This window comes from Euprymna scolopes, chromosome 40, assembly GCF_053919585.1.
Source record: "Euprymna scolopes isolate OS-2025 chromosome 40, ASM5391958v1, whole genome shotgun sequence".
In the NCBI taxonomy this organism is placed as follows: Eukaryota; Metazoa; Mollusca; class Cephalopoda; order Sepiida; family Sepiolidae; genus Euprymna; species Euprymna scolopes.
The window spans coordinates 23,952,188-23,979,238 of NC_136521.1; the positions used below are offsets into that span (position 1 = coordinate 23,952,188).

General features: G+C 36.6%; 1 protein-coding gene across 4 annotated transcripts in view; it reads left to right on the forward strand.

Annotated features, from left to right (window-relative positions):
• Positions 1-27,051, forward strand: part of LOC145265431 (pleckstrin-like) — a 645,465-nt gene that overhangs the window by 388,198 nt on the left and 230,216 nt on the right. For all 4 annotated transcript variants that reach the window (XM_080121265.1, XM_080121266.1, XM_080121267.1 and 1 more), the window contains exon 4: positions 23,495-23,550. In XM_080121265.1, the coding sequence (XP_079977391.1) occupies positions 23,495-23,550 (56 nt within the window). The remainder of the gene's footprint in view (positions 1-23,494; positions 23,551-27,051) is intronic.

Here is a 27,051-nt window from a genome sequence, read left to right on the forward strand (position 1 = left end):
CCCAGTTTAAAAACTTAAAATATTAAAATTAAAGTTTGCCTTTGAACTCCTGAATACTGTTAAATATTTGTGCAAAAAAAAAAGAAAGAAGTTTTTCTTCAGTTTGCGATGTCCTTGTCACACGCAAAAACGGCAATCTTATTTTCTTTTCTTGTTTCGACATTCGTAGAAAATCCACGTCTCTTTCTTCTCACTGGAATGTGAATTAAGCATTCAAACAACTCAAAGTCAAAGAAAGACTGTCCTCACCAATGAAAGAAAGACTTTTTATATTCGATTCAAATTCAACCATGTATTAATTTGCATATGTAGCTTTTTTTATTTCCTATTTGTCAGGTTTTGAGTTCGAGTGTTGGTGACTTTTTACGATGCACATATGCCACCCTTGGACCTTTGTCACACAACTCCCTGATCTCATGATTACACAGGCGGCATTCCAGTGTTGGTCGTCTTTGTTGGGTGCTTCTTCAGAATTGTGAGGTTCATCAGAAATATGCTTCTTCTACTTCTGCCTCATAACCATCCTCCGACTCTATTTTGTCATTGGGTATCGGACTTTCTGACCCGCTTTCCGAAGATGTTATGCTGTTGGAATCTTCTTTTGACAAGTTCAATGTATCGGCGGCGAAGGTCCTTCACATGTCGAGGCATCCACTAAAATAGACTGTGGACTAACTATTTCAGTTACCCGACCCTGGCCAAAGTTTGTGGTACAACGACTTTCTGGTGCGTTCACTCACACATAGTTTCCAATTTGGTAGGGAGTATGCTCGGGGCCTGCTAACATTGATTTCTTTTACCCAGAACTCATACCGGTATATAGCATTAGCTAGTGAAGCAAAGACGAATCATCTTTTTGAGTCATGTTGTACTAGTTGACCACCTCTGGCCATGATCTGTTTCACAGTGCGATGCCGTTGCTTTGCTATGCCATTCTCAGCCGGAGCATATGCAGAGCAAAATCTCAAATTCACGCCTCATCTGCAAATGTCCTGAATTGCTGCAGAAGGATGTGCCATTATCTGTCAGTAATTCATGAGGTGGGCCACGTTCACAAAGACCACTTCCAGTTGGTGAATTATAGTTGCTGAGTTCTGCCGTGCCAACTATCTCCACACTGAAAATTGCAACGAGCCACAATCTGCGATAGTTAGGAAATGGTAATCACTGTAGTGCATGTCCATTCCCAACTATTGCCAATCGCTGCTTACCTCTAATTTTCCTTTCTCCCAGTGAGCTGGCGCTTGATCTATAGATTGGTATTTCATGTACATTCATATTGCTAACCTAACTGATGTATCGTTATTTTCATGGAAAGTGTTCGACTGAGCTTCAATCTATGGTCCCCCCTCGCCAAACATTCACAAGAAACACTCTTCTAGCTGTAAACACTATCAATAATTCCCCTCACTCTTTATCTGTGCCTAAACCTAAACGTAGATTTCATGAACAAAGCTTCTTTCTTAGAACTGCACGCCTGTGGAATTGTCTTCTGTTTTCCTGCTTTCCAGCTGACTACAATATGGTTGTCTTCAAGTCTAACGTAAATAAGTTCTTGATGAGTCGTTCCATATAAGTTATCAAATTTACCAAATTTTCATTACTAATGATTACTATATTGTCCAATTTCTACTGTACACTCTTTAACCCTTATCCTTGAGTGGCCTCTTGGCCTTGATAATGTGGTGATGCCTTTGTAAAAAAACAAAAAACAAAAAAAACTGCTGCTTTTGTCATCACAGGCAAAATAAGCGGTGCATCACACTTCTGGATGTCCACTGTTTCTGTGAATGGTCATGATTTGGACCACGTCTAGCTCAGCAACGTGCACTATACCAATCAGTGGCTCTCGTCCTGCATCCTTTTTCATGGCATTGAATTGTCATGGTACACACATCAATTGATCAGCCACGTTGTTGAATTGATAGAACCAATGTCACAGCTACTGAGAGTTCATATTCCTTTACCGATTCTTTGAGAGTATTTAGTCATCTTCTAATGAGCATTTCACCGGCAGCCTTGGTGTGAACTCGTGCTTTCCCGTTGAGTGTCTGACACCCAGTTGTGTACACATGCAGAGTGAATCTTTATGTGCAACACATTGGTCTACCACTGAAGCGACGAGTTAATTCCTCTCAACACGGTATGCCACTTCAGTTGCTAACACGCGGGCATAGACCCATATGTTTAGTTCCTGACCATCCATGTACCAGTTCCCACAAGCTGGATCATTCCGCTTTACTATGTCCACAGTCTCACACATCATATGTTGGAGTAGGGAGTCTGTCACGCCGTTTGTGATTGAACAGACTCTTCTTTTTATGACTCCACATGCCAGATGCAGCCACACATGTAAGATACCCTATGATACCCGACGATACCCTATGAGCTTTCCGCACAAGGAAAATACAGTTTGTCATGTTATGATATTGGGAATTTTTGGGATTAGGTTCTTTCGTTTCCAGCGCAGGACACTGTACTCTCGTTCCATTCCCAACCAGTTCCGGGTCCTTGCATCCTACTCTGAATCAAGCTAAATGTTCCCTGACTGGAGATGCAGACACAACATCTTCGTCGACAAAGATATCATTGATGTAAGCTGATATCATATGGTCCACACCTTCCTACTGCAATAGTACCCTACTAACAATTGCCTTCATACTGAGGGGTACCACGTTCAAGCCAAACCCCAAATGTGTCAGTATATTTCCATTAACTTCTTCTCGTATGTCTCTTCGACTCATACTTGGAAATACAATCTCGTAAAGCAGTGACATGTTTACTCCTTTTTGGCGTCGGGCACATAGCAACATAAACATCTGCATTCACTGTGAATGCATCTACATGATTGTTGAGTTTGTGGCAGTCCATCAGTGGCCACACCTTCACCTTATTCCACTGCATCACGGCCATCAACAGAATTAATCCCTTCGGAGAGCCAAGTCTTTTATCTGAGTATGGCACAAGCCAACCCTTATCCATTCATGCTTGGAGTTCTTGAACATAATCTGATTGAAGTTTCACAGCCACTCGATATTTTGACACTCCATTATGCAGTCCTTCAGATGGGCAGTTATGTGCCAATTCCATGCCATGATTCATGCTCATTTCCAATGGTCAAACGTAGCAGTAAAGTCTGGTTCACTGACAGAGATAGCTGCACACGTAGTGACTTTGCCGATCCGGATTGCACCAGTAGGTCCAAAATTGGTGCCTCCCAATGCTTTTATCACATCCCTAACAACAGATCAAATCCCAGCAGTTTACCACACACCACCAGAGCATCAATCTTTTGTTGAAATAGTAACTACTCTTCTTCCATGTGTGGGATGAGCCTCCAACAGCCAAGATGTTCACTTTTGTTGTCTTCCAGGATCGACATCAATTTGCATCTATTATTGTATGCAAGCATTCTGTGTCAATTAATGCTGAACCCCGCATTCCATCAACATAGATGACAATCTCTGGGAGCGCCGCATTTACATCTTGGTAGGATAGCAGGCTGGCGCTGATGTTTCTTGAACATTCCTGGGCCCAATGTCCAACCTTGTTGCATCAGTAGCTGTGGGTTCCACATCTTCAGCAGTCTCTCACTATGTGACCCTTGCGGCTGCATCTGTAGTAGTTTACTTCTGTGCCAGGACTACTCCCGGTAGGAACAGCAGATTTACCATTCAAAGGACTCATGGTGTAATGGCTTTGATCCCTAGTTGATGTCAGCAACCATGCCCTTGCTATTAGATCGCTTCTGGTTAGGGTCTCAATGTTTGGTGCCTGCTGGTGTTCGATGGAAATAGCATCGGAATCCCATGACAAAAACCAGTTTGGCAAGACTTTCTAGTCCAACTCCCCTGAAATTAGCCAGTCCAACCAATCGTCTGATATTGATATCGTCTGCTCACCAGCCCATTTCACCATGGTTAACTTTCTATAGGCTGTGAACGCACCAACAGTGAATGCCTCCTTTAATCGTGTCTCTATCCACTCGCCGTTTAGTTGGCAAATCTCACTCATCTCCAAGTATCAATCCAATCAATCTATCCTCCTCCAGATACGATGCCACATCATCTATCTTTTGAAGTTTCACTACCAACCTTAACTTCTTCAGCCATGCCACTACATCTCCCTTACCTGTAAATGGCTTCACCATGTCACTGCTTAGTCATATCTTCATCATGATAACGGCCAAAATAGCTTGAAGTGTTGAAATTAAAGTTTTCCTTTGAACTGCCAAATACCATTAAATGTTCGTGCAAAAAAAGTTTTTCTTCATCTTGCAATGTTCTCGGCACACAAAAATGACAATTCTTTTTTCTTTTCCTGTTTTGACGTTCGTAGAAAATCCTTTTTTTTTCTTTCTTCCTAGTTCAGATCAGTAACCAAGATGGTGGCATAGTTCAGATCAGTAACCAAGATGGCGGCAAAGAATTAAATGCGGTCCGTGACGTAGCAAATGGCGAACTGATTGAATCCAAAATTCGACGATTTTTATAATAATTTTGCGACGTTTTGATTGGTTGTTTAGCACAGCCGTTGGTTATAAAAATGATTGGCGTATCCATTCGTCTTATACCCCCCATCACAAGTCAAAAACATTTTACAGACACCCTTTCTTGATATAAGGGAAAAATCCTTTCGGATTTAATTTTGGTTTCACTTGAGAAAAGGAAAGAAAAATAAATAAATAAAAAATAAATGAACAAGGAAAAATAAGCCAATAAAATAATAGTTTTTTTTTTCTTTTTTTTATGGGAATTTGTCTTTATTCTCATTGGTCAAAAAGAATTAATGTGTGCAAAAAGAAGCCATATTTTTTTTTTTTTTTTTGGATACATATAAAAATCAACACTTTTTAAATATGTATAAACATACAAATAGAATACTTTTCAAATACATATAAACATATGCACAAAAATTCACAAATATACATTTTTGTTTTGTTTTAACAAATGTTTGCCAAAATAAAAAAGATATAAAAAGAACTATTTGACAAAATAGGAAGTTTACAAAAGGGTTTTAACAAGTGGCTTTTTTTTTTTTGTAACAAAAAACTGGAAACATTATGTTAGGTATTAATTGGTTAATTTGGTTAGTAAGGTAGAAATGGTCGCAGTTTAACGTCGTGTCTGGGACAATTTACAATTTTTTTTTTTTTTGGTGTGATTTTAACTGTTTATGCTTCTCCTTTTGTGTTTCTGAAAAGAGATTTATTCATAATTAGATTCCAAAAAGTTCGGTTATAAAATGTCTTAATTTTATTCTTTTTATAGGTTTAGTGAAAATGTCGGCTATATTATTCTCAGACGTCACATAAGTAAGAGTAATAGATTTTTTCTTATTTCATCCCTTATAAAATGATATCTGATATCAATATGCTTTGACCTTTGATGAATCATAGAATTATTTGCTAATAAGATACTGCTCTGATTATCACAATGAATTACTATAGGGTTTTTACTTAGATCTGATTTTAAAATAGATTTTAGGAGGGTGTTCAGAAAAATTGCCTCCTGCGCAGAATGAGTAAGAGCCACATATTCTGCTTCACAAGTAGAAAGTGCAACAATTTGTTGCTTTTTAGTTTTCCAAGAGATCATAGGTCCAGTCTTTGACAGTCTAAAACAATACCCCGCTATACTCTTTCTATCCTCAGAGTTAGCCCAATTTGAATCTGAGAAGCCTTCTAAATTTAGAGGATATGTGGATTTTTTAAATCTTAAAAATTGTTCCTTGGTTCCTTTTAGGTAATGAAGGATTTGTTTTGCACGATTAAGGTCTTTAATTGTCGGTTTCGATAAGTTTTGAGATAGCTTTGTTACAGTGTAACATATGTCAGGCCTTGTTGTGGTCATCAAGTAGATGAGGCTTCCTACCATTTCCCTGTATATTCGGTTATCTATGAATTTTGTTTCGGTCCCTATATTTTTATTTATGTCTATTTCGACGGAAGTTGAACGCGGCTTACAATCTTGCATTCCGAACTTGAGCAGAATTTTTTCAATGTATCGTGATTGGTTCATAGTTATAGTTTCATTTTCACAGGTAAATTTTATACCGAGGAACCATGACAGTTGTCCAAGATCGGCCATTTTAAATTTTTTATTTAATTCATTTTTAACATCTCTTAAAGTGTTGTCACAGTTTTAAGCGAGTAATATATCGTCAACCCAAAAAACCAAAATCAACAATTTATTACCTACATTTTTGGTATACATGCACGCGTCTACGGGACATTGTTTGAATTCCTGTTCTATTAAATAATTATGGAGTGTTAAATTCCAATTGTGTGCACTTTGTTTTAGTTCATATAATGATTTATTTAATTTCCACATCCAATTTTTATTTTTCATTTGAGGGTAATTGGAGGGTAAATGTAGATTTCACAGTCAATCGGAGCATTTAAATAAGCATTTTTTACATCCATTTGATGTATTTTTAAATCATATTGCGTGGCAAGTTGTAATAAAATTCTAATTGTCGTTAAATTTGTCATTGGTGAAAATGTTGCACAATATTCCACTCCAGAAATTTGTGAGAAACCTTTCGCTACAAATCTTGCTTTAAAAGTTTCACTGCCAGAAGCTGTGACTTTTTTGGAAAAAACCCAGCGTGAAGAAATTATATTTTTATCTGTTGGTTTTGCCACTATTTCGTATGTGTTATTTTTAGATAAAGCTTTCAATTCGGATACCATAGCTTGTTCCCATTCTTGGTGGTTTTGTGAATTAAACGCCTCATTATAACTTTCCGGTGCGCTGTTCAACGAATAACTGTAATCCACGGCATAATCTTGTATCTTTTCAATTTGTAAGAAGTCTGGCCTTTTTCACTCCCTTATTGGATATCGACGTGTCTGGTTACTGTTTTCGTACTGTTACTGTAATTGTCATTGTTATTAATATTTTCATTGTGATCGATTAAAATGCTAGGCAATATTTCACGTTTTTCATTCACTGGATCGCCATTTTTTAAATATAATGTATCATTGAATTTTACACATCTAACCCTTTTTATGGCATTTTTAGCTGCAAAGTAGATTAAATATGTCGGACTATATTTATCGTAACCTACGAAAGTACCTTTTTCGCTTTTAGTATTTAGTTTACTGGTGTTTTCTATAAATGCAAAACAATCTGACCCAAATAGATGCATTCTGTTCATTTTAGGTTTTATACCGCAAAACGCTTCATACAGCGTTTTTCCAGCCTCTTATTGAACGATCTATTTCTGATATATGCTGCTGCCATTAAAGCGTATGTCCATAAACTATGCGCTAATTTCGATTCGATAAGTAGGCATCTTGTCATCTCAAAAAGGGATCGCCATGCCCTTTCAGCTGTGCCATTTTGGAAGGAGGAGTACGGCGCCGATTTCTCGTGTTTAATACGGTGGTTAATTAATAGAAGTTCAAGTCTTTACTAGTAAATTCAGTCCCATTGTCTGAGCGAATACATTTTACTGAACCGTACGGGGCAACATCAGCTAAATATTTCTTAGTGGCGAGGATAGTGTCAGATTTGTTTTTTAGAAAGTAAACCATAATTAAACCGGAAAAATCATCAATAAAGTTCAAAACGTACCTTAGATTGTTTCTCCCCATCGGGCTGATCGGACCTGCTAAGTCACAATGCACAAGTGAGAGAATTTTCGTAGCTTCTTTGTCTGGTGTTCGGCTTATATCTTTTGTCATTTTCCCCTGTGCACACACATCACAATTTGGGAGATCGTCTGAAGGTATTATTTTCATGCCTTCGACTACATTTGTTAATTTTTTAATATTAGCTGTATTGCAGTGTCCTAGAATTTTATGCCAGGTTTCCAAGTCATGACAGGCAGTTCGACAAAATGACTTTGAGGATTAAAGTTTGAATCAGAATTAATAAAATCAGATTCCTTGGTGATAACGTGCACTGTAGCACCACAGTCTACAAGGAGGTTTTTACCGTTTGTGGTATTGTCAAAGTTACATGTGAATAGAAATGTATGTTCTTCCTCAAAGTTCTCAATGGAGTCCATTTTAGAGCATTTATATCGACATTGGAAACTTTTGTGGTTGGGTCGTCCACAATTATAGCAGATAATTTTATTCTTTTTCTTGGGAAAATTACTTTTGGAGAATACGTTGTGGTGAGTTGCGTAATTTGGTTGTATCTGCTTTCGAGAAGCATTTTTGAACTTCATAATATTGCTGGAGTTATTATTGTCCACGAGCATACGATTAGTCTATTCGTAACTGTGCAATGCCACTTTAAATTTGCTGAAATTTATGGGTTTGTCTTTCTGAGTTATAACAGTTGTAAATGGTTTAAAATCGGCTGGAAGTCCCTTGAGGGTCATTGATATCCACAAGCTATCGTTTATTATTTCACCTGAGTTTTAAGGCATTGGCGATTGTTTCTGCTCTCATGACGTAGTCGGTAATCATTTCATCCTCGTTACATTTCAAAGAGGTTAATTCTGTATATAGGGATATTATTTTCGGCTTCCCTTTTGATAAATAATGTTCTCGTAATATGTTCAATGCTTTCCTCCCATCGTCCAATGCGTCTCTTATAATCAGAGACAGACTTCTATCGTCTAAACATTGAATCAGTTCTGCAAAAACAATCGCGTTTTTTTCGAGAAATCCAGGGTCGTTTGGATTCTCTGTTGTAGATTGTATGACTTTGTGTAGTTTTCGAATCCTTAGATATCCCAGAAATTTTACCTGCCTTGTGGCTTTGGGGAATTTAGATTCCGATCCGTCAAAGAAAAGACGGTGGCTGGGCGCATAACCTATTAAGTTTTGAGACATTGTGTTGAACACAGATGGCGGTGTAGTTCAGATCAGTAACCAAGATGGCGACCAAGAATTAAATGCGGTCCGTCGTGTAGGTAACCTCTTAAGTTCTGAGATATTATGTTGAACAAAGATGGCGGCATAGTTCAGATCAGTAACCAAGATGGCGGCGTAGTTCAGATCAGTAACCAAGATGGTGGCGAAGAATTAAATGCAGTCCGTGACATAGCAAATGGCGAACTGATTGAATCCAAAATTCGACGATTTTTATAATAATTTTGCGACGTTGATTGTAAAAATGATTGGCAAATCCATTCGTCTCATACCATCACAAGTCGAAAACATTTTACAGGGGATTTGAAGAAGGATTTTAAAAATGTATTTTCTGAAGGTCTGGGTTGTTGCACTAAAACGGAAGTGAAATTTGAACTGAAAGATGAAACGAAACCAGTATTTAAACCCAAAAGGAAGGTTCCGTATTTGGCATTAGAAACAATTGAGAAAGAATTAAATATACTCAAAGAAATCGGAGTAATAAAAAAAGTGGACTACTTTGAATGGGTGTCACCCACAATTTATGTGAAAAATAAAAATTAAAAAAATCAGGGTATGCGGAGATTTTTCGACAGGACTGAATGATTGCTTAAAGGATCATAACTATCCACTCCATACACTTGAGGAAATATTTTCTAAGTTAAATGGAGGAAAAATTTTCACAAAAATTGACTTGTCTGAAGCATATTTGCAGGTCAAAGTCCACGAAGATTATTCTAAATACCTGACAATGAATACTCATAAAGGATTATTTTCCCTAAAACGATTGCCGTTTGGATTGAAAGTAGCACCAAATTTATTCCAACAAATTATGGATGCCGTGCTAGCAGGCTTGGATTTTGAAATGGCTTATTTAGACGACATTTTGATAAGAAGCAAAAATGTTGAAGAACATAAAAACCATATTTATAATTTGTAATTTTAGTACGGACAAGATTGAATATTTGGGACAAATAATTGATTGGAAAAATAGAAGACCTAACCCAAATAGGACAGAAGCAATTAGAGACATGCCTATACCAGACAATGTAGTGAAGTTATAATCATTCTTGAGGCTAGCAAACTACTATAATTCTTATACCCCAAAGATGCATGAATTAACAGCACCATTGAATGAATTATCAGATCTAGCGTTAGCACATTACGATCCAAAAGATTTAATTGTAGCGGCAGATGCGAGTGAATACGGTTTAGGAGCGGTGCTTCTACACAGAATGAAAGATGGATCTACTAAACCAATTTCTCACGCCTTGAGGGTTTTATTACCCACTGAAAGAACGTACAGTCCGATCGAAAAAGAGGGCCTGGCGATTGTGTATGCCATGAGAAAGTTTCATAGATTCATTCATGGAAGATCTTTCATCTTGGAAACGGACCATAAACAATTACTATGGATTTTTGGTTAAAAAAAGGGATTCCTACTCATAGGGCAAATAAATTATAGAGATGGAGTATTATTTTGCTCAATTACAATTTCAAAATGAAACACCTAGCATCTAGTAAAATTGCACATGCAGATGGTTTGTCAAGATTGACCCCAGTAAAACTGAATTTTAAGAAACTGTTATAGCAGCACTAAAAGAAGAAAATGAACTAACAGATTTTTTTTTTTTTTTTACAGGGTAGTTACCACTTATAAAGGCCCGGAAGCCACTCGGGGATAAGGTTTATTGCGTGTACAATACATTAGTATTGGAGATTTGATAAAGTGTCTTACTTAAGGGGGCGGTTCATCAGGAATTTATTTATGTTGGACTTGAAGAGATCCAGGTTGTAGTCATGTGGGAAGCAGGCAACCGGAACAGAGTTCCACAGGCGTGCACTTCTAAGAAAGAAGCTTTGTTCATCGAGTCTATTTTGGCACAGATAAAGAGTGGGGAAAATTTTTGACAGTGGTTTCAGCTAGACAGGTGTTTATCGTGAAAGATTGGTGAGGGGGGACCAGAGATTGGGGCTCAGACGAGCACTTGCCATGGTAGTAACGATAAAACAAAGACAGGTTTGCAACGTTTCTCCTGTGGGAGAGAGGTTGTAGGAAGAGAAAAGGGCATCACCCATTAAGCCACAGAGCCTATTTTGTACTCTGTCAAGGTAGGATAGGCTGTTTTTAGCAGCTCCTGCCCAGATGTGGCAGCAGTAACTCCATCCTTGGACGTACTTGGCTTTTATATAGATAGAGAATTGCATCAGGGGTGAGATATCTTCTGGAGTGGTAGAAGGATCCTACCATTTTTCCAGCGACCTTGGCAACTGACTTGATGTACATGTTCCATTTCAGGTCAGGAGTAAAGGTCAAGCCCAGAAGCTTATCAAAACATGAGGTCTCCCCTAGACGAGAGCCACCCATTTCAATTGATGCCAGATGGGGATCAGAGCGTTGATGATATTAAGATAGGAGCTAAAGATATATTAATAAATACTGTTAGGGAACTTTCTGTTACACTTGAGGAAATAAAGAAAGCAGCGAAAACAGATAAATATATTAACAAGATAAAAAAACAAGTGGGACAAGACGAAAAGAATAGAAAAGGATTAAAAGTGTTTTCATTTTCTATGTGTGATGAAACTCTGATGTACGCAGACAGAGTGGTAATACCGCAAGTATTACAAAAGAAAATCCTAAAGGAATTCCACATGGGACATCCTGGAATCTCCAGAATGAAGGCCCTAATGAGAGGATTCACATACTGGCCTGGAATGGATCAGGACATTGAGAAAATGGTGAAATTATGTAAAGGTTGCCAACTAGCCACGAGATCTCCCCCCCATACGGACGCAACCTTGGCCTAAAATAGATGTACCCTGGACACGCATCCATATCGATTACGCAGGACCTCTGAAGAGATATTATTACCTAGTAATCGTAGATAGTATGTCAAAATGGCCAGAAATTTTAAAATACAAACACCCTACAGCTGCAAACACAATAAAAGCGCTGGACGAGATATTTACTCAGTTCAGAATTCCGAAAACAATTGTTAATGATAATGGTACTATGTTCACAGGTCAGGAATTCAAGCACTACTGTGGGGCACTGGCCATTGAACACATTACAACACCAACTTTTAACCCCCGATCAAACAGACAAGCAGAAAGATTTGTTGATACTTTTAAACAAGCGTTAAAAAAGAATAATAACATCGACACGGAAGAAAAAAGCATTAAAAAATTCTTAGCAATATATAGGATAACACCAAATCCAAATGCTAAATTATCCCCAGCTGAAATTATCCTTGCCAGGAAGGTACGTTCGGTGTTCGACCGGTTAATCCCAAGAGAAAAAGTAAAAAAAAGTATCAAGGATAATGTAAGGTACAAGACTTACAATGATGGGGATCAAGTTTTCTTCAAAAATTATCGGGCGGGGAAGAGTTTTTGGGAAGAAGGCATATTCTAGAAGTGTAAGCCATTTTGAGTTTCAGAACAGTTTCAGATGGTTCGCTGTTACACACAAGATCTGGGAGGTGACTTGTTTGTAGTAGACAGTTCCACAGAACAAAATATTCTTACCGTGTCGAAACCCGGGAAAAGAACATGTGAAATTGCTCCAGAAAAGGTTTAATATTTATGAAGCAATTCTGGTTTCTGATTGGTTGGTAGCAGAACGTGAATTAATTTGATTCGTCAGTTCTTAGCAGCATCGTTTATAAATAGAATCGTCCGACTGTGTGGGATCATACCCCATTATAGAATCAAAATATTGCAACATCCTTCCTACTTTTATAATGGGGAAGTCCCTTGTGTTTGTTCTGCTCAAAAATAAATATATATTTTTATATTCACTTAGATATAACAAAAATTAAAAATCATTTCGATCTTAGTATTTTAGCATTTAAAAAGATGCCATTTTTAATTGTGTTCAAAAGGAAAATTACAAAGATTTTTTTTTTTTTTTTTTTAAGCAAAAGTATTAGTTACGCATTAGTAGGTTAAAGTGTTAATACAAATAAAATGGATACAGTTTAACGTCTTGTCCAGGACCATTTTTTTATATATATATATATATATAGAAATCTATATACTCTGAGCATTACCCCTAGGATTTTCCGCTGATATTCATGCAAAAAAGTAAGAGCCTTCTCATAAGTGGAACTTCGCTGGTCTGTATTTTTGATATATAGAAATCTATATACATACAGGGCAGTGAAAAAAAAAAATTATTCAGTCGAATTCCCCAACAAGTTTTGAGAAAAAACGTTGTAGCTTTATCCTTGTCGCGGGTTTCGTAAATACATCAGCGATATTTTGTTCTGATGATATGTAATTCAAAATAATGGATTCCTTTTTCATCTCGTTTTTTATGAAATGGTATTTTATATCCATATGGTTGGATCTTTGGTTGATTATCGTGTTCTGTGCTGGCTTGATTATCACAATTAATTAATACGGGGCTTGTAATCAATTCTGGCTCTAAAATAGTCTTCAGGATATTTTTAAGGTAGAGTGCTTCCTGGGTCGTGTGTGTGATCGCGATAAATTCTGCTTCACACGTAGAGAGAGATACAATCTGTTGCTTTTTAGATTTCGATGAAATTATAGGCCCATTTTCTGAGAGTCTGAAACAATATCCAGATACACTCTTGCGATCTTCGTCGTTTGCCCAGTCTGAATCCAAAAAAACTTTCTAATTTTAGGGGATCTCTTGATTCTCCAAACACTAACCTCTGTTCTTTAGTTCCTTTTAAATAACGCAGAACCTGTTTAGCTTTGTTTAAATCCTTCATTGTCGGTCGTGATAATCCCTGTGACAGTCCCGTTACTGTACAGCACATGTCGGGCCTGGTTGCAGTCATTAAATATATAAGACTACCTATAATTTTGCGATATTGTGTGTCATTTATTATTTCAGATTCTGTGTGCATATTTTTATTAATATCATTTTCGACCGGTGTAGAGCGTTTCTTGCACTCTCCCATTCCAAATTTTAATAGTATTTTGTCGATGTATCTCGATTGCATCATCGTAACAAGTCCTTTGCTTTGAGTAAATTCTATCCCCAGAAACCAAGATATTTTGCCAAGATCGGTCATTTTGAATCTTTTACTTAATTTGTTCTTAACATCAGTTAACATTATGTCACAATTTGATGCGATTAAAATATCATCGACCCACAAAACCAAAATCAGTAGTTTATCGTCTTTGTGTTGGGTATATAAACAGAGGTCTACAGCGCATTGTCTAAATTGTTGTTTAATAATATAATCATGAAATACTGTGTTCCAACACTGAGCACTCTGCTTTAGACCATATAATGACTTGTTAAGTCGCCACATGCTATTTTTATTTTTCATTATAAATCCCTCTGGAGGGGTAATATAAATTTCATAATCTATTGGGGCATTCAAATAAGCATTTTTTACGTCCATTTGATGGATGTTTAGGTCATATTGTGATGCGACTTGCAGTAGAATTCTGATTGTCATTAGGTTTGTGGTTGGTGAAAACGTAGAAAAGTATTCTTTACCGTAAATCTGAGAGTACTCTTTAGCAACAAATCTTGCTTTGTACTGTTCTACGCTTGATGCTGCACTCTTTTTTGTAAAGACCCATCTGGTAGAAATAACATGTTTATCTCTTGGGAGAGGCACTACCGTATAGGTATCATTTTCGGTTAAGGCATCTATTTCTTTTTTCATGGCAATTTTCCATTCATCACAATGTTCTGAATTAATTGCTTCGTTGACGCTTTTTGGCGCATTTTCCATTGAATAGCAATAGTCAATTTGATAATCTTTTATATTGTCGACCACAAAAAAATCGGGTCGTCTTCTATTTCTTTTGGGATATCTTTCGACTTTATCATCATCATCATCATCGTCATGGACACTCTCGTCTCCGTCATTTTTATTGTTTTCGTTTGTTTTAATTATTTGAGGTAATATAATTTCATCCTCTTCATATGACGGGTTTTCGTCTGTAAAATTAAACGTGTCTGTGAATTTTACACACTGGATTCTTTTTATTTTATTTTTTTCGGGAAAAAATATTAAATTGGCTGGACTGTTTTTATCATATCCAAGAAATATACCTCTGTTGGCTTTAATATTCAATTTACTCTTTTTCTCTATATATGCGCAGCAAGTTGAACCACATATATGCATTCTGCTTAAATTTGTTTTTTTACCACAGAAAGATTCATATGGAGTTTTAGATAGTGTTTTGTTAAAACACCTGTTGCGTATATAGGCTGCTGCCATAAGTGCGTACGTCCAGAGGTTTTTAGGGAGTTTTGATTCAATGAGTAGGCATCTTGCCATTTCAAAAAGTATCTGCCACGCACGTTCAGCAGTCCCGTTTTGGTGTGGCGATCTAGGAGCTGATGTTTCATGCCTGATATGATGGTTAATTAGTAAAAGTTCAAAGTCTTTATTGGTGAATTCCGTACCGTTGTCAGAGCGAATACACTTGATTTCACCGTAGGGTGCCATGTCGGCTAGATATTTCTTAGTTGCTAGCAGGGTATCAGATTTGTTCTTTAAAAAGTAAACCATTATTAAAACTGAATGGTCATCTACGAAATTCAACACATATCTATAATGTTCTCTGGCCATCGATTCTACGGGACCGTTCAAGTCATAATGCACCATTGATAGGATTTTTTTGGCCTTTTTGTCTGGTATCTTGTTTTGATAGTTTGTCATTTTCCCTTGTGTACAGACGTCGCAGTTGAAGGTTTCTGATGTTTGTATTTGCATTCCATCAACTACAGTCGGCAACTTTTTGATATCAGGAATATTGCAATGTCCAAGAATTTTATGCCATGTCTGTAGATCATGGCAGGCGGTTTTTGATGGAACTACGCTATTTAAATAATATAGTCTTCCATTTTCTTTAATGTCAAATACAGTTCCATTCGGGTATACCAGTTTTGATTTATTGGGGCTAAAGTTTATATTTGCACCTTGTTTTGTGGCTTCTTGTACAGAAAATATATTTTGTTTAAATTTTGGGGTTAGAAGAGCGTTTTCTAGAATACAGAAACACAGTTCACCTTGATTGAGATTGTCGGACTGACTTCCTCATCTTGGTTGTTATTGTCACAACGTTTCGGCCGTTTTGCCCTCCGGCCTTCGTCAGGTGTTTTGTATCGAACTGGGGAACCGTTTGTTAGGAGCCTCGAACCCAACCCTTTATTATTATTATGGGGGTTTAAGACATCCGTATATCGCAAGCCTACCTTCACTGGACAATACCTAAACTTCAACTCCCATCACCCATACAGTATCAAACATGGAATCGCACGCTGCTTACAACATCGAGCAGAGACAATAAGTAGCGACACCATTACATACCACCAAGAAATGGTCAGGTTGAAGAATACCCTCCGTCGTAACAACTACCCCTGATAGCATACTATCCACCAGACGTGTTAATAGTATAAGAGAGGAGAATGAAACCCCAAAACCTCCAACGGTCTGCCTACCATACATACGAGACATCTCCGAAAAGATTCAGAGAATATGTGCCCCCTACAACATCAGGACGGTATTCAAGAGCGAGTCAACACTCAGACGACACCTGGTACGAGTGAAGCCCCGCATGGAGGAGAACATGACCAAAAACTGCATATACTCCATCCCATGCAGTTGCAGAAAGGTTTACAAGCCGCCATGCCGCCCCCCTTAAAGTAAGGGTGGAAGAACACCGAAAAGCGGTTAGTAAAGGGGAGACGGAAAAATCGGGTATAGCCAACCATGTCTGGATGGAGAGGGGGGACCATCGCCCCCTATGAGACGAAGTAAAAATAATAAACAGAGAGACCCACTGGAAAGTGAGAAAACTTAAAGAAACAGCTCACATGCTCGGACATAACAACCTACTGAGCAAATCAAGCATAGAGCTGAATGCAATTTGGACATGTCTGATAGAGAGAGAAAACCTTGAATAACAACATAGGTCTAACATTAACAAAAACCAACTAAGAATTGTCCTAGTGACATATGGCCGAGTGGTCCTAGACGTTGTATCAAAGTTTACAGTTACCCAAAGGTGCTAAGTTCAATCCTGAACGAAGGCAATGAAAAAAGTAACATTCAAAACAGAGAATCAGCAACTATATCCCAAAGCCTAGCTGGAGTCCGAACACGGTACCCCCGTAATAATAATAAAGGGTTGGGTTCGAGACTCCTAACAAACGGTTCCCCAGTTCGATACAAAACACCTGACGAAGGCCGGAGGGCAAAACGGTCAAAATGTTGTGACAATAACAACTAAGATGAAGAAGTCAGTCCGACAATCTCAATCAATGAAAACACCTCATCTCAAAAATACAGACAATTACAGTTCACCTTTATTGTTCTTTAGCGAGATTTTTGCATTGCCTCTTTTCAAAATGATATCATTGACTCGACTCCCGTCAGCTAGTTCTACAAAATGATTTTGTGGCTTAAAGTTGGGATCAAAATTGATAAAATCAAATTCCTTTGTAATCACATGTGCCGTGGCCCCACAATCGACAAGAAAATTATTATTGTTTGTTGAAGCATCAAATGTACATGAAAATAAAAATGTATGTTCGCTAACAGAGCTCTCTACATTTTTAATGTAGTCGCCATTTTGAGTCCTGTATCTACATTGGAAACTCTTGTGATTAGGTCGTCCACAATTATAGCAAATAATTTTTGTACTTTTCTTAGGAAAAAACTTGCTTTTGGCAAAGTTGTGTTTTTTATTCCTGGCATGGGTATCATTCGATTTTGGTGTTTTTATGTGTGTATTTTTAAATTTCATGATATTTGTGGATTCGTTTTTTTCTGTGATCATTTTTTTCAGTTTCTTCGTAATTTCTGAGTGCTACCTTGAATTGGCTAAAAGTCATGAGTTTTTCTTTCTGGGTTATCACGGTGGTAAATGGCTTGAAATCACTCGGTAATCCCTTAAGGATCATGGAAATTAACAGACTGTCACTTATAACTTCACCAGACATTTTTAAAGAATTTGCAGTTGTCTCGACTCTTATAATATAATCAGTAATAGTTTCGGCTTCCATTCATTTTAGATAGGTCAGTTCAGTGTATAAAGAAAAAATTTTGGGTTTTCTTTTCGATAAATAATGCTCTCTCAATATGTTCAATGCTTTGCAGCCATCGTCCAGGGCTTGTCTCATTACCAGTCATCTAAGCACTGTATTAATTCCGCAAAGACAGTTGCATTCTTTTCAATGAGTTCGGGGTCGTTTCTGTTTTCAGGTTGTGTTTGTAGTACTTTGTGTAGCTTTTGAATTCGTAGATATCCTAGAAATTTAACTTGCCACAATTCGAATTGTGATTCGGATCCATCGAAGTAAAGATGCACACTGGGCCCATAACCTCTAGAAGTGTAAGCCATTTCTAGTTTCAGATGGTTCGCTGTTACACACAAGTCCTGGGAGGTGACTTGTTTGTAGTAGACAGTTCCACAGAACAAAATATTCTTACCGTGTTGAAACCCGGGAAAAGAACATATGAAATTGCTCCAGAAAAGGTTTAATATTTATGAAGCAATTCTGGTTTCTGATTGGTTGGTAGCAGAACGTGAATTAATTTGATTCGTCAGTTCTTAGCAGCATCGTTTATAAATAGAATCGTCCGACTGTGTGGGATCATACCCCACTATAGAACCAAAATATTGCAACACATAATCTCAAGAAGAATTGGAAGAATGGTTTAGATTATAAAAGGGCAGACTTTTTTCAACAAAAAACATTAACTGAGACATAGAAACAATCAGAAACCAAGAGTTACCAATGGAAGTGCTATATGAGACTTTCCATATACAACCTCCAAACAAGGAAGTACCAGTAACTCAGAAATCCAGTCAATCTCCAAAAGTAAAAAATCGGCAAACACAAATGGTGAGGAGAAGTAAAAGGAAAAGGAGTGAATTTTTTGGACAAAGTCTAAAAAGGAAAAAAATGGTAGAAGCAAAATTCTATGGAAGCATGTAGCTTGGGTGGAAGGTGATGTAATGGAATAACCTAACATCCCTTCATAGATGAAATGAACTATGGATATGTTGACCCTCTCACGTGACTGAGGCAAAAGGAAAAAAAGACAGGAAGAGAATACGAAAATATGTCGAGTAACTCTTATGTTACAAGTTATGTAAATAAACCCCTTTGTCTTTCACCCATAACCCCGTGTTTCTTGCTGTATTCTTATTTAAAGTAAGGATATAACAAAAACTAAATGTAAAATTATGTATTTTTTTTTTTTTTTTTACATAGGCATCACCACATTATCAAGGCCAAGAGGCCACTCAAGGATAAGGGTTAAAGAATGTACAGTAGAAATTGGACAATATGGTAATCATTAATAATGAAAATTTGGTAAATTTGATAACTTATATGGAACGGCTCATCAAGAACTTATTTACGTTAGACTTGAAGACAACCATATTGTAGTCAGCCGGAAAGCAGGAAAACGGAAGACAATTCCACAGGCGTGCAGTTCTAAGAAAGAAGCTTTGTTCATGAAATCTACGTTTAGGTTTAGGCACAGATAAAGAATGGGGGGAATTATTGATAGTGTTTACAGCTAGAAGAGTGTTTCTTGTGAAAGTTTGGCGAGGGGGGACCATAGATTGAAGCTCAGTCGAACACTTTCCATGAAAATAACGATACATCAGAGACAAACTCGAAACATCTCTTCTGTGAGATAGAGGTTGCAAGGAAGAGAAAAGGACATCTCCTACGAGGCTACGAAGTCTATTTTGAACTCTATCAAGGCAGGACAAGTCCTTTCTAGCAGCTCCTGCCCAGATGTGGCAACAGTATTCCATCCTTGGACGTACCTGGCTCTTATATAGATAGAGAATAGCATCAGCAGTGAGATATCTACCGGATCGATAGAAAGATCCCACCATTTTTCCAGCGGCCTTGGCAACATATTTGATGTACGTGTTCCATTTAAGATCAGGAGTAATGGTCAAGCCAAGAAGCTTGTCAAAACTTGAGGCCTCCTGAAGACGAGAGCCATTCATTTCAATTGATGCCAGATGTGGATCAGAATGTTGATGATGTAAAGAGAGAAGCTTGGTTTTAGATGCATTAAAAGTAACCAGCCACTCCTTACCCCATTGTACTACGTGCTCAAGATCAGAGGAGAGAGAATTGGAGAGAACTTGGTTGTTTACTGTCTTAGATGTGCTACCATAAATGGTAGTGTCATCAGCATAAATGTCTACAAATGATGTAAGGATGTGATTTGGAAGATCATTAATGTAGATCAGGAAAAGAGTTGGGCCCAGGATGAACCCCTGAGGGACACCGGCATTAATACTGTGAGCTTCTGATTTTTGCCCCTCAACTACTACTCTTATGAACCTATCAGAAAGAAATGATTTAATAATTGAGAAGACATTTCCAGCAATACCATAGCTAGAGATCTTACGAAGTAAACCTTTATGCCATACCCTATCAAAGGCCTTAGATATGTCAAGAGCAATTGCCCTAGAAAGGTTGCCTCCATCGAGAGATTTGCTAATCCTATGAGATATAACTGTAAGCACATCTGCTGTAGATCTAGCAGAACGGAAACCATATTGAGTGTCACTAAGAAGGTTATTTTTGTTGAGATGGTTGATTACTTCTGTATTTAACACAGATTCTAGCAACTTACTCATGACGCACAGGAGACTTATTGGCCTGTACTGAGAGGGGGATGAACGATCACCTGAATTCTTAAATACAGGGCATACTGATGAAATTTTCCAGGGAGATGGGAAACTATTTTCCTTAAGACAACGTTTAAACAGTTTTGTAAGTATGGGCGCTAGTTCAGGTTGAAGTTTTTTGAGTACTTTAATTGGAATACCGTCAGGGCCAGTTGCTTTACTGGCATCAATGTTTTTGATTAGCTTGGCAACATCACGTACAGATATACGTATATCACATAGCGTGTTTTCTGATACAGGAGGAAATATTGGGGGTTGGCAGCCTTGATCGCAAAGGGTAGAATTAGCTGCAAAGTTCTTGACAAAGAGTTTGGCTTTGTCTGATGCTGACGAGATTACCTCAGGTCCATTGATAATAGTTGGGATGGAGCACATGCTTCTGTTCAGGATTCTGTTTGCAATTTGCCAAAACTGGTGGGAACCAAGCCGCTGCTCAGCTACTTTGGACTTAACAGATTGAGCATACAACTCCCTTGCATTCTTTATTACTTTCTTACAATGGTTGCTGGCAGTCCTGAAAGCGGCTTTAGTTTCCATACATCTATTACGTTGGAAACAGTGGAAAAAGTGATTTCTGTGCGCAATGGCAGCAGCACATTCTGGAGAGAACCATGGCTGGCTGTTAGGTTTTTGCTGAAACTTTTTTGAGGGTATGAAACGCTCAATACCTACAATTAACCATTCCGTCAGGTCTAATACTATAGAGGACACATCCTTTTTAAACATGGAATGCAGAGGTAGATCAGATATAAATGTACGGAAGCTATCCCAATCAGCCTTAGTGTATCGATATACTGTACGATGGAGAGGTACGTCTGGGGACTTATTACATTTCATTTTTATCTTAATTGATACAACAGAGTGGTCGGAAGATCCAAGAGGCGACAGAACAGAAACTGAACATAGTTCAGGGCAAGTTGTGAGAAAAAGGTCTAGTAGGCTCGCATACTGGCCGTCATTGTCGGGCACACGGGTGGGTTCCTGAACAATCTGAGTGAGGTCATAGGCAATGGAGAAATCATGACAGAACCTCCCCTCATCATCGGTCTTGTTTGAGTGGGTCAAACATTCGACGTTGTGAACATTGAAGTCACCACATACGTGAATGTTAGCTGAAGGATAAGCAGATAGGAAATGGTCAGTTTTCTCAGATATGCTTTGAAAGATAGTAACTCCGCTGTTATGGGGGTGATAGAGAGTAAATATAAATGCCGTAGTGTGAGCTAAAGCAACCCGGAAGCACATATAGGGTAAGTTAGGATCTTCCCTGGAGACGTCCCTACCACATGGAAAGCTATCCCTAATATAGGCACATATTCCATGTCCATGGCGATCTTGGGGGTCAGATTTAGAAGTTAAGTTAGAGTATCCTTTAATTGCGAACTCTTCTAGGGAAATAGCCTGTTCAATGCCAGTTTCACTTAAAAATAAAAGGTCTGGTTTAGTCTCCTGTAATTGGGTTTCAACCTCTGGAAGGTTAGAACGTAGACCCCTGATGTTGGAGAATGAGACATGGTAGTAGGGGTCTACGTTGGAAGTTGGAGAACCGGGTTTAATTGTGTATTTTTTCTTGAAACTTGTCATGATGAAATTTTGGAATTTGTGGACTAGGTCGTCAGATTTACTTAGAGCAGGACAGAGAGGAGAAACTAAGAGAGAAAAAAAAACAAAGAATTTTTTTTTTTTATTTGTAGCTAATGATAAGGTAAAGCCGTAACAATTACCCACTAGTATGGCATCGAGAGGCCCCACCAGAAGCTACTGCATTGTCCAGAATTCATTCACCAAATGGCAATACAGCAGCCCCAGTACTTTGCACCTGCTGATAGGACAGCCTCCTTAGTGGTTAATCCAAGGTTCGGGTCCCTGACTATCAGGCGGATAACGTCAGCCCAGACAAAACGTTTACCTCCAGCACCCTTACTAGTGACATGGCTACAAGGATAGACATAGAAACAGAAAATTTCCGCCATCTCTGCCAACTGTTCACGCAAAATACTGCCAACCTAGAAAACAGCTTTTTCTTCTCCCTTTGTCAGAAAAATCACTCATTAAAAAATGAGGACTGAGGGACAAATAAGAAAATGCGAGAGTAACAGGAGCTGCCGATAACGCATCCACAATGCGTTTTCTACTCTCCATTAAAAAAACAAAAAAACAAAAAAAAACATTAAGTATTCTACTTAATAAAAGTCCAACAGACGTGTTTAAGGGAAAGTATGGTGATAGATTCCCCTCTCACGAACTAAGAATGAGTACAATTTCGTAATCTATTTTTGCAATCAACTTGGTAGATAAATAAACATTTATGGACGAGAAAAAAAGCTAGCATTTAATAAAATAGAAATACATAAATTAAATACTGAAATAAAATGGATGGATAAAAAACCTAATCTAAAATTATGTATGAAAAAAAAACGTAATGTAAAATTATGTATGGATAAAAAACGTAATGTAAAATAAAGTAAGGATATAACAAAAACTAAATGTAAAATTATGTATGAAAAAAACGTAATGTAAAATTAATTAAGGATAACAGAACTAAACATCAGTATGAAACATTGATTTCATGATACAAGCCTGTAACTATCTTTATATCTTGGTGCACAGTAAAAATGGCACAAATGGATGAATAGGGGAAAAAAATGGCACAAATGGATGAATAGGAAAAAAATGGCACCATGCAAAACCATAGAACATTTTCTTGAATGATCTCAAGATATGATTGCGAGCTGAGAAGTTTTAGTTTAGAATTGCTTACTGTTAGCTGACAAAAATAATAAACTCAATGGCAAATTTTGAAAACTTTAGGATTTGGTTAGGAGTTCGGGTTTAGATTTTAACTTTTAAATGTAGATATGTTTTTTTTTTTAATTCAATTAACTTTTTAATGTTTTCTCTTGATATATTTTATCCTAAATTTTGATAAATTTACTATGAAATTTTCATTCATATTTTTTTCTGTTTTTTTATTTCCTATTTATCCATTTATATCATTTCTCTTTTTAGGTTTCATGTCACCGTAAAGTACCGTTTCAACATTTTCGGGTTTATGCAAATGTCAGGTAAAGTATTGCTTTTGGCTTTTGCATCCCGCGCCTCCCCTGCTATTTTCTTCATCTTGCAGTTGTGCATTTTTTGTCATTCACTTTGTAAATTGCTCTTGAAAAAAAATTGAAAAAAGGTTGCGCCAACCTAGCATTGCCCAGGAGTTGTTTTGTTGTTTTTTTTACTTTTATTTTTGTATTTCTTTTCTTTTAAAAATATGCATTTTCTTTTTGTTTTTTGTTTGATTTTTTTTAAGAGGGAGGGTCACCAAATTATTTTTAATAGGATTTTAAACCTTAGATTTTATTGGTACTGAATTCTTTATTCAATAATTCATTAACACTCTAAACCTATTGTTAAGGTATGAATGTGTTTTTAATCCTATTTATTAAAATAATTGAATGTAAAAAACTTTAAAACTTTTCAATCTTTTAATTAAATGAGAATTTAAGAATTTTAAAACCTATAAAAAACATTTTTATATGTCAGTTTAAATACTTCCAAATTCCGTTTAAATTTTAAAGTTACAAATTAGTTTAGTTTTTTTGTTTTTTTTTTCCTCCAGCTATTAGGCAAAGATTAAAATAGCTTATTTATTTAAAAAGAAACCAAAATGCATTATGCTGGATTTAATTTTGTAATTGCATTATTTTTTAAATTAGGTTTAAAAAATGCTATTTTATATTATTGCATTTTTTATCTCCATAAATGATTGATAATTGAAAATAATGTAAAGTAGAAGTGAGGAATAAGAGATGTTTTTTTTTTCATATTTTTTTGATTCTTCAACTACTGTTCTCATCTTGAGTATTATTGTCACAACATTTCAATTGACTCTCTTTACGTGTATTTTGTCAAACTCGAGAAATTCGAATGGAACACTTTTGTTTAATCCAAGCGATTAGCATGCTCTCATTCCATCAGCCATGAAATGGGAAGAAATAAGTAATTTGCAATTGTATTTTGAGTGCCATCTGCATTGCGGATTGAACCTTCAACCTTTGGAAGTGTAATTTTTACAACTGAATTTTAACAAGTGCGCTATCCACTACATCATGAGTCCTTAAAGACAATTCTAGTGTGAATTTTAGAAACCTTAAACCTGTTTTGTTTTCAAGATGAACAATCTTACTATTTATCGTTATATATTTATTTATTACTACAAGCAGACACATATATATTTTACTTTTTACTATACATACATATATATATATATATATATATATATATATATATATATTGTTACGAGGGAGCATTTCAATAAAATGATAATAAAAATCAACTGTTTGTTTAAAATGTGTGCTAAAGTATTCTAGGAAGTTTTAATAATCAAATCTCAAAAGTTTTTAATTCACAAAATAGTTTAAAAGCCAGAGTATAGTAATAGAAAGTTTAGAATGATCTAGAAGGCCCCAGAGGGTTCTGCAATAATCTACAATGGGTTAAGGTGCCATATAAATAAAGATGGAGAGGGAAACAGATCAGTTATCAGCTTGTACCTGTTAAGGTAACTCCGGTCTCTGATTCATAGATAAGTCCAGTCAAAAGAATCCAAAACACAAAAAGGAAAATACATCCCTTCAACCCATGACAAGTTTGCAGAAACTGTTTTCTGGATTAGTGGTAAATAAAATTTTGAAATTTTCTCATTGACCAAACATTTAAAAGAAAAATAAAAAGGAATCTTATTGTCATTGAATTTCATTATTAATAGAGTGAATAGTCACTCGAAGTCTGGCCTGTTAGCGGTTCTTAATTTTGACTACCTTCCTTTTCCTTCGTATCCTTCACTTCTTCATCCTGGTTTTTGACCCGAGTTTCACCAAGCCGTCATTTCTTTTTGTATTGATAGTAGTAATTCTAACCAACTGTATCTTTTGTTAACCGACCCTTTTCGTTTGTTTTGTTATTGTTGTAAACATTTGTGAACAAACCTTTTCGTTTATTTTATTATTGTTTAAAATAAAGAAAAATATCATTTTCCTAAAACCATATTTCATATCTTTCATATGAATGTAACAAAGTAGGGGCTCGTCATCTAACTAAATTAATTAGTAAACAAAAACGTAAAATTAACACTTAATTGTTAAAAAAAATAAATAAATGAAATAAAATAAAAAATATTAGATAATATTCATTAACTTATTTTAAAACATAAATATAAAATATAACACGTCTTTTAAAGTGGAAAATTTTTTAAGTTCAGCCGATCTGGGCGAAGTGTTTAAAAAAATGTTAAAAATCGGAATTATTGCAATTTGTAGAATATTTGGGTTTAAATACAAACACAACTATGAAAAAAGTGGAAATAAAAAGCATTGTAGCTACGGAACTGATGGGAAAAGAATTATTAAATTAGGATAATATTCTGAGAGACTACCAAAGTAGTTTACAGATGAAATTCGAAATAAAAAAAAAAATTGGAATTAGAAAAGGAAAGAATAAAGTTGGAAAAAGAAAAGATAGAATAGGAAAAATTGAAACTACAGGAAAATCAGAATAAGAATTGTGACAATAGTTCATTAAATACATCTAACATAGGAAGATATATCAAACTAGTGCCTAAATTTTTCGAAAAATCTGTGGAAAAATATTTTCCTCATTTTGAAAAAATTGCAGTTAATTTAAAATGTCCTTATGAAATCTGGGCAACACTTTTACAGACGGTTTTGGTCAGCAAAGCAGCCGATATTTACTCGGCACTCAGTATTGAAGATTCTTCAGATTATAATTTTTTAAAATTTTTTTTATTTTCTTCCTTTGAAGATTGTAATGCTGGGTATGGGGCAGCCAAACCAGCTGCCAACATTGCCCCGCTTTTTTATTGAAACCAACTGAGAGCTCTTTTTAGTATCCTCGCTGTTCCCTTAAGTGCAATTGTCTGAATCTCTTTTGCACTTGGTTCACCAGGAATATTAGTTAGGTAGGACTTCAGGTTCTTCTTCATAAGTCCTGTGGCACCTATGATAACTGGTATGATCGATATTCCCTTTAGGTTCCAGTTTCTTTTCATATCATACATGAGACCTTGGTATTTGGTCTGTTTCTCTCTTTCAGCTCTGTTAAGACCGCCATCATTAGGAACACTCACTTTAATCAAGGTTTCAACTCTCTCTGACTTATTCCATATAACTATGTCAGGTTTGACAGCAGCATTTTCAAGGTAGGTGGCTGTAGGGATTACATGGTCGTAATGTATGGTATATAAGTCATTTTCAACTGTTCTTTCATGTTGATGTTCCCAGGACTTGCTGCTACACTTAATTTTTACAGATGGTCCAGTGGAGGTACTTGCATACTCCATCATGTCTTGCTGTATAGTAGCCGTCCCCTAGAAGAACTTTGCAACTTGATATCAGATGACCAACACTTTCCAATTCTGTATGGCAGAACCTGCATTTATTGTCATTACTGATCCCTGCCATCTTCTTGAATGCATTGATCATCAATTCCTGGTCTTGGGCAGCCATTATGACCCTTTCCTGATCGTGGTGGAGGGATCCTCTTTTGAGCCAGTC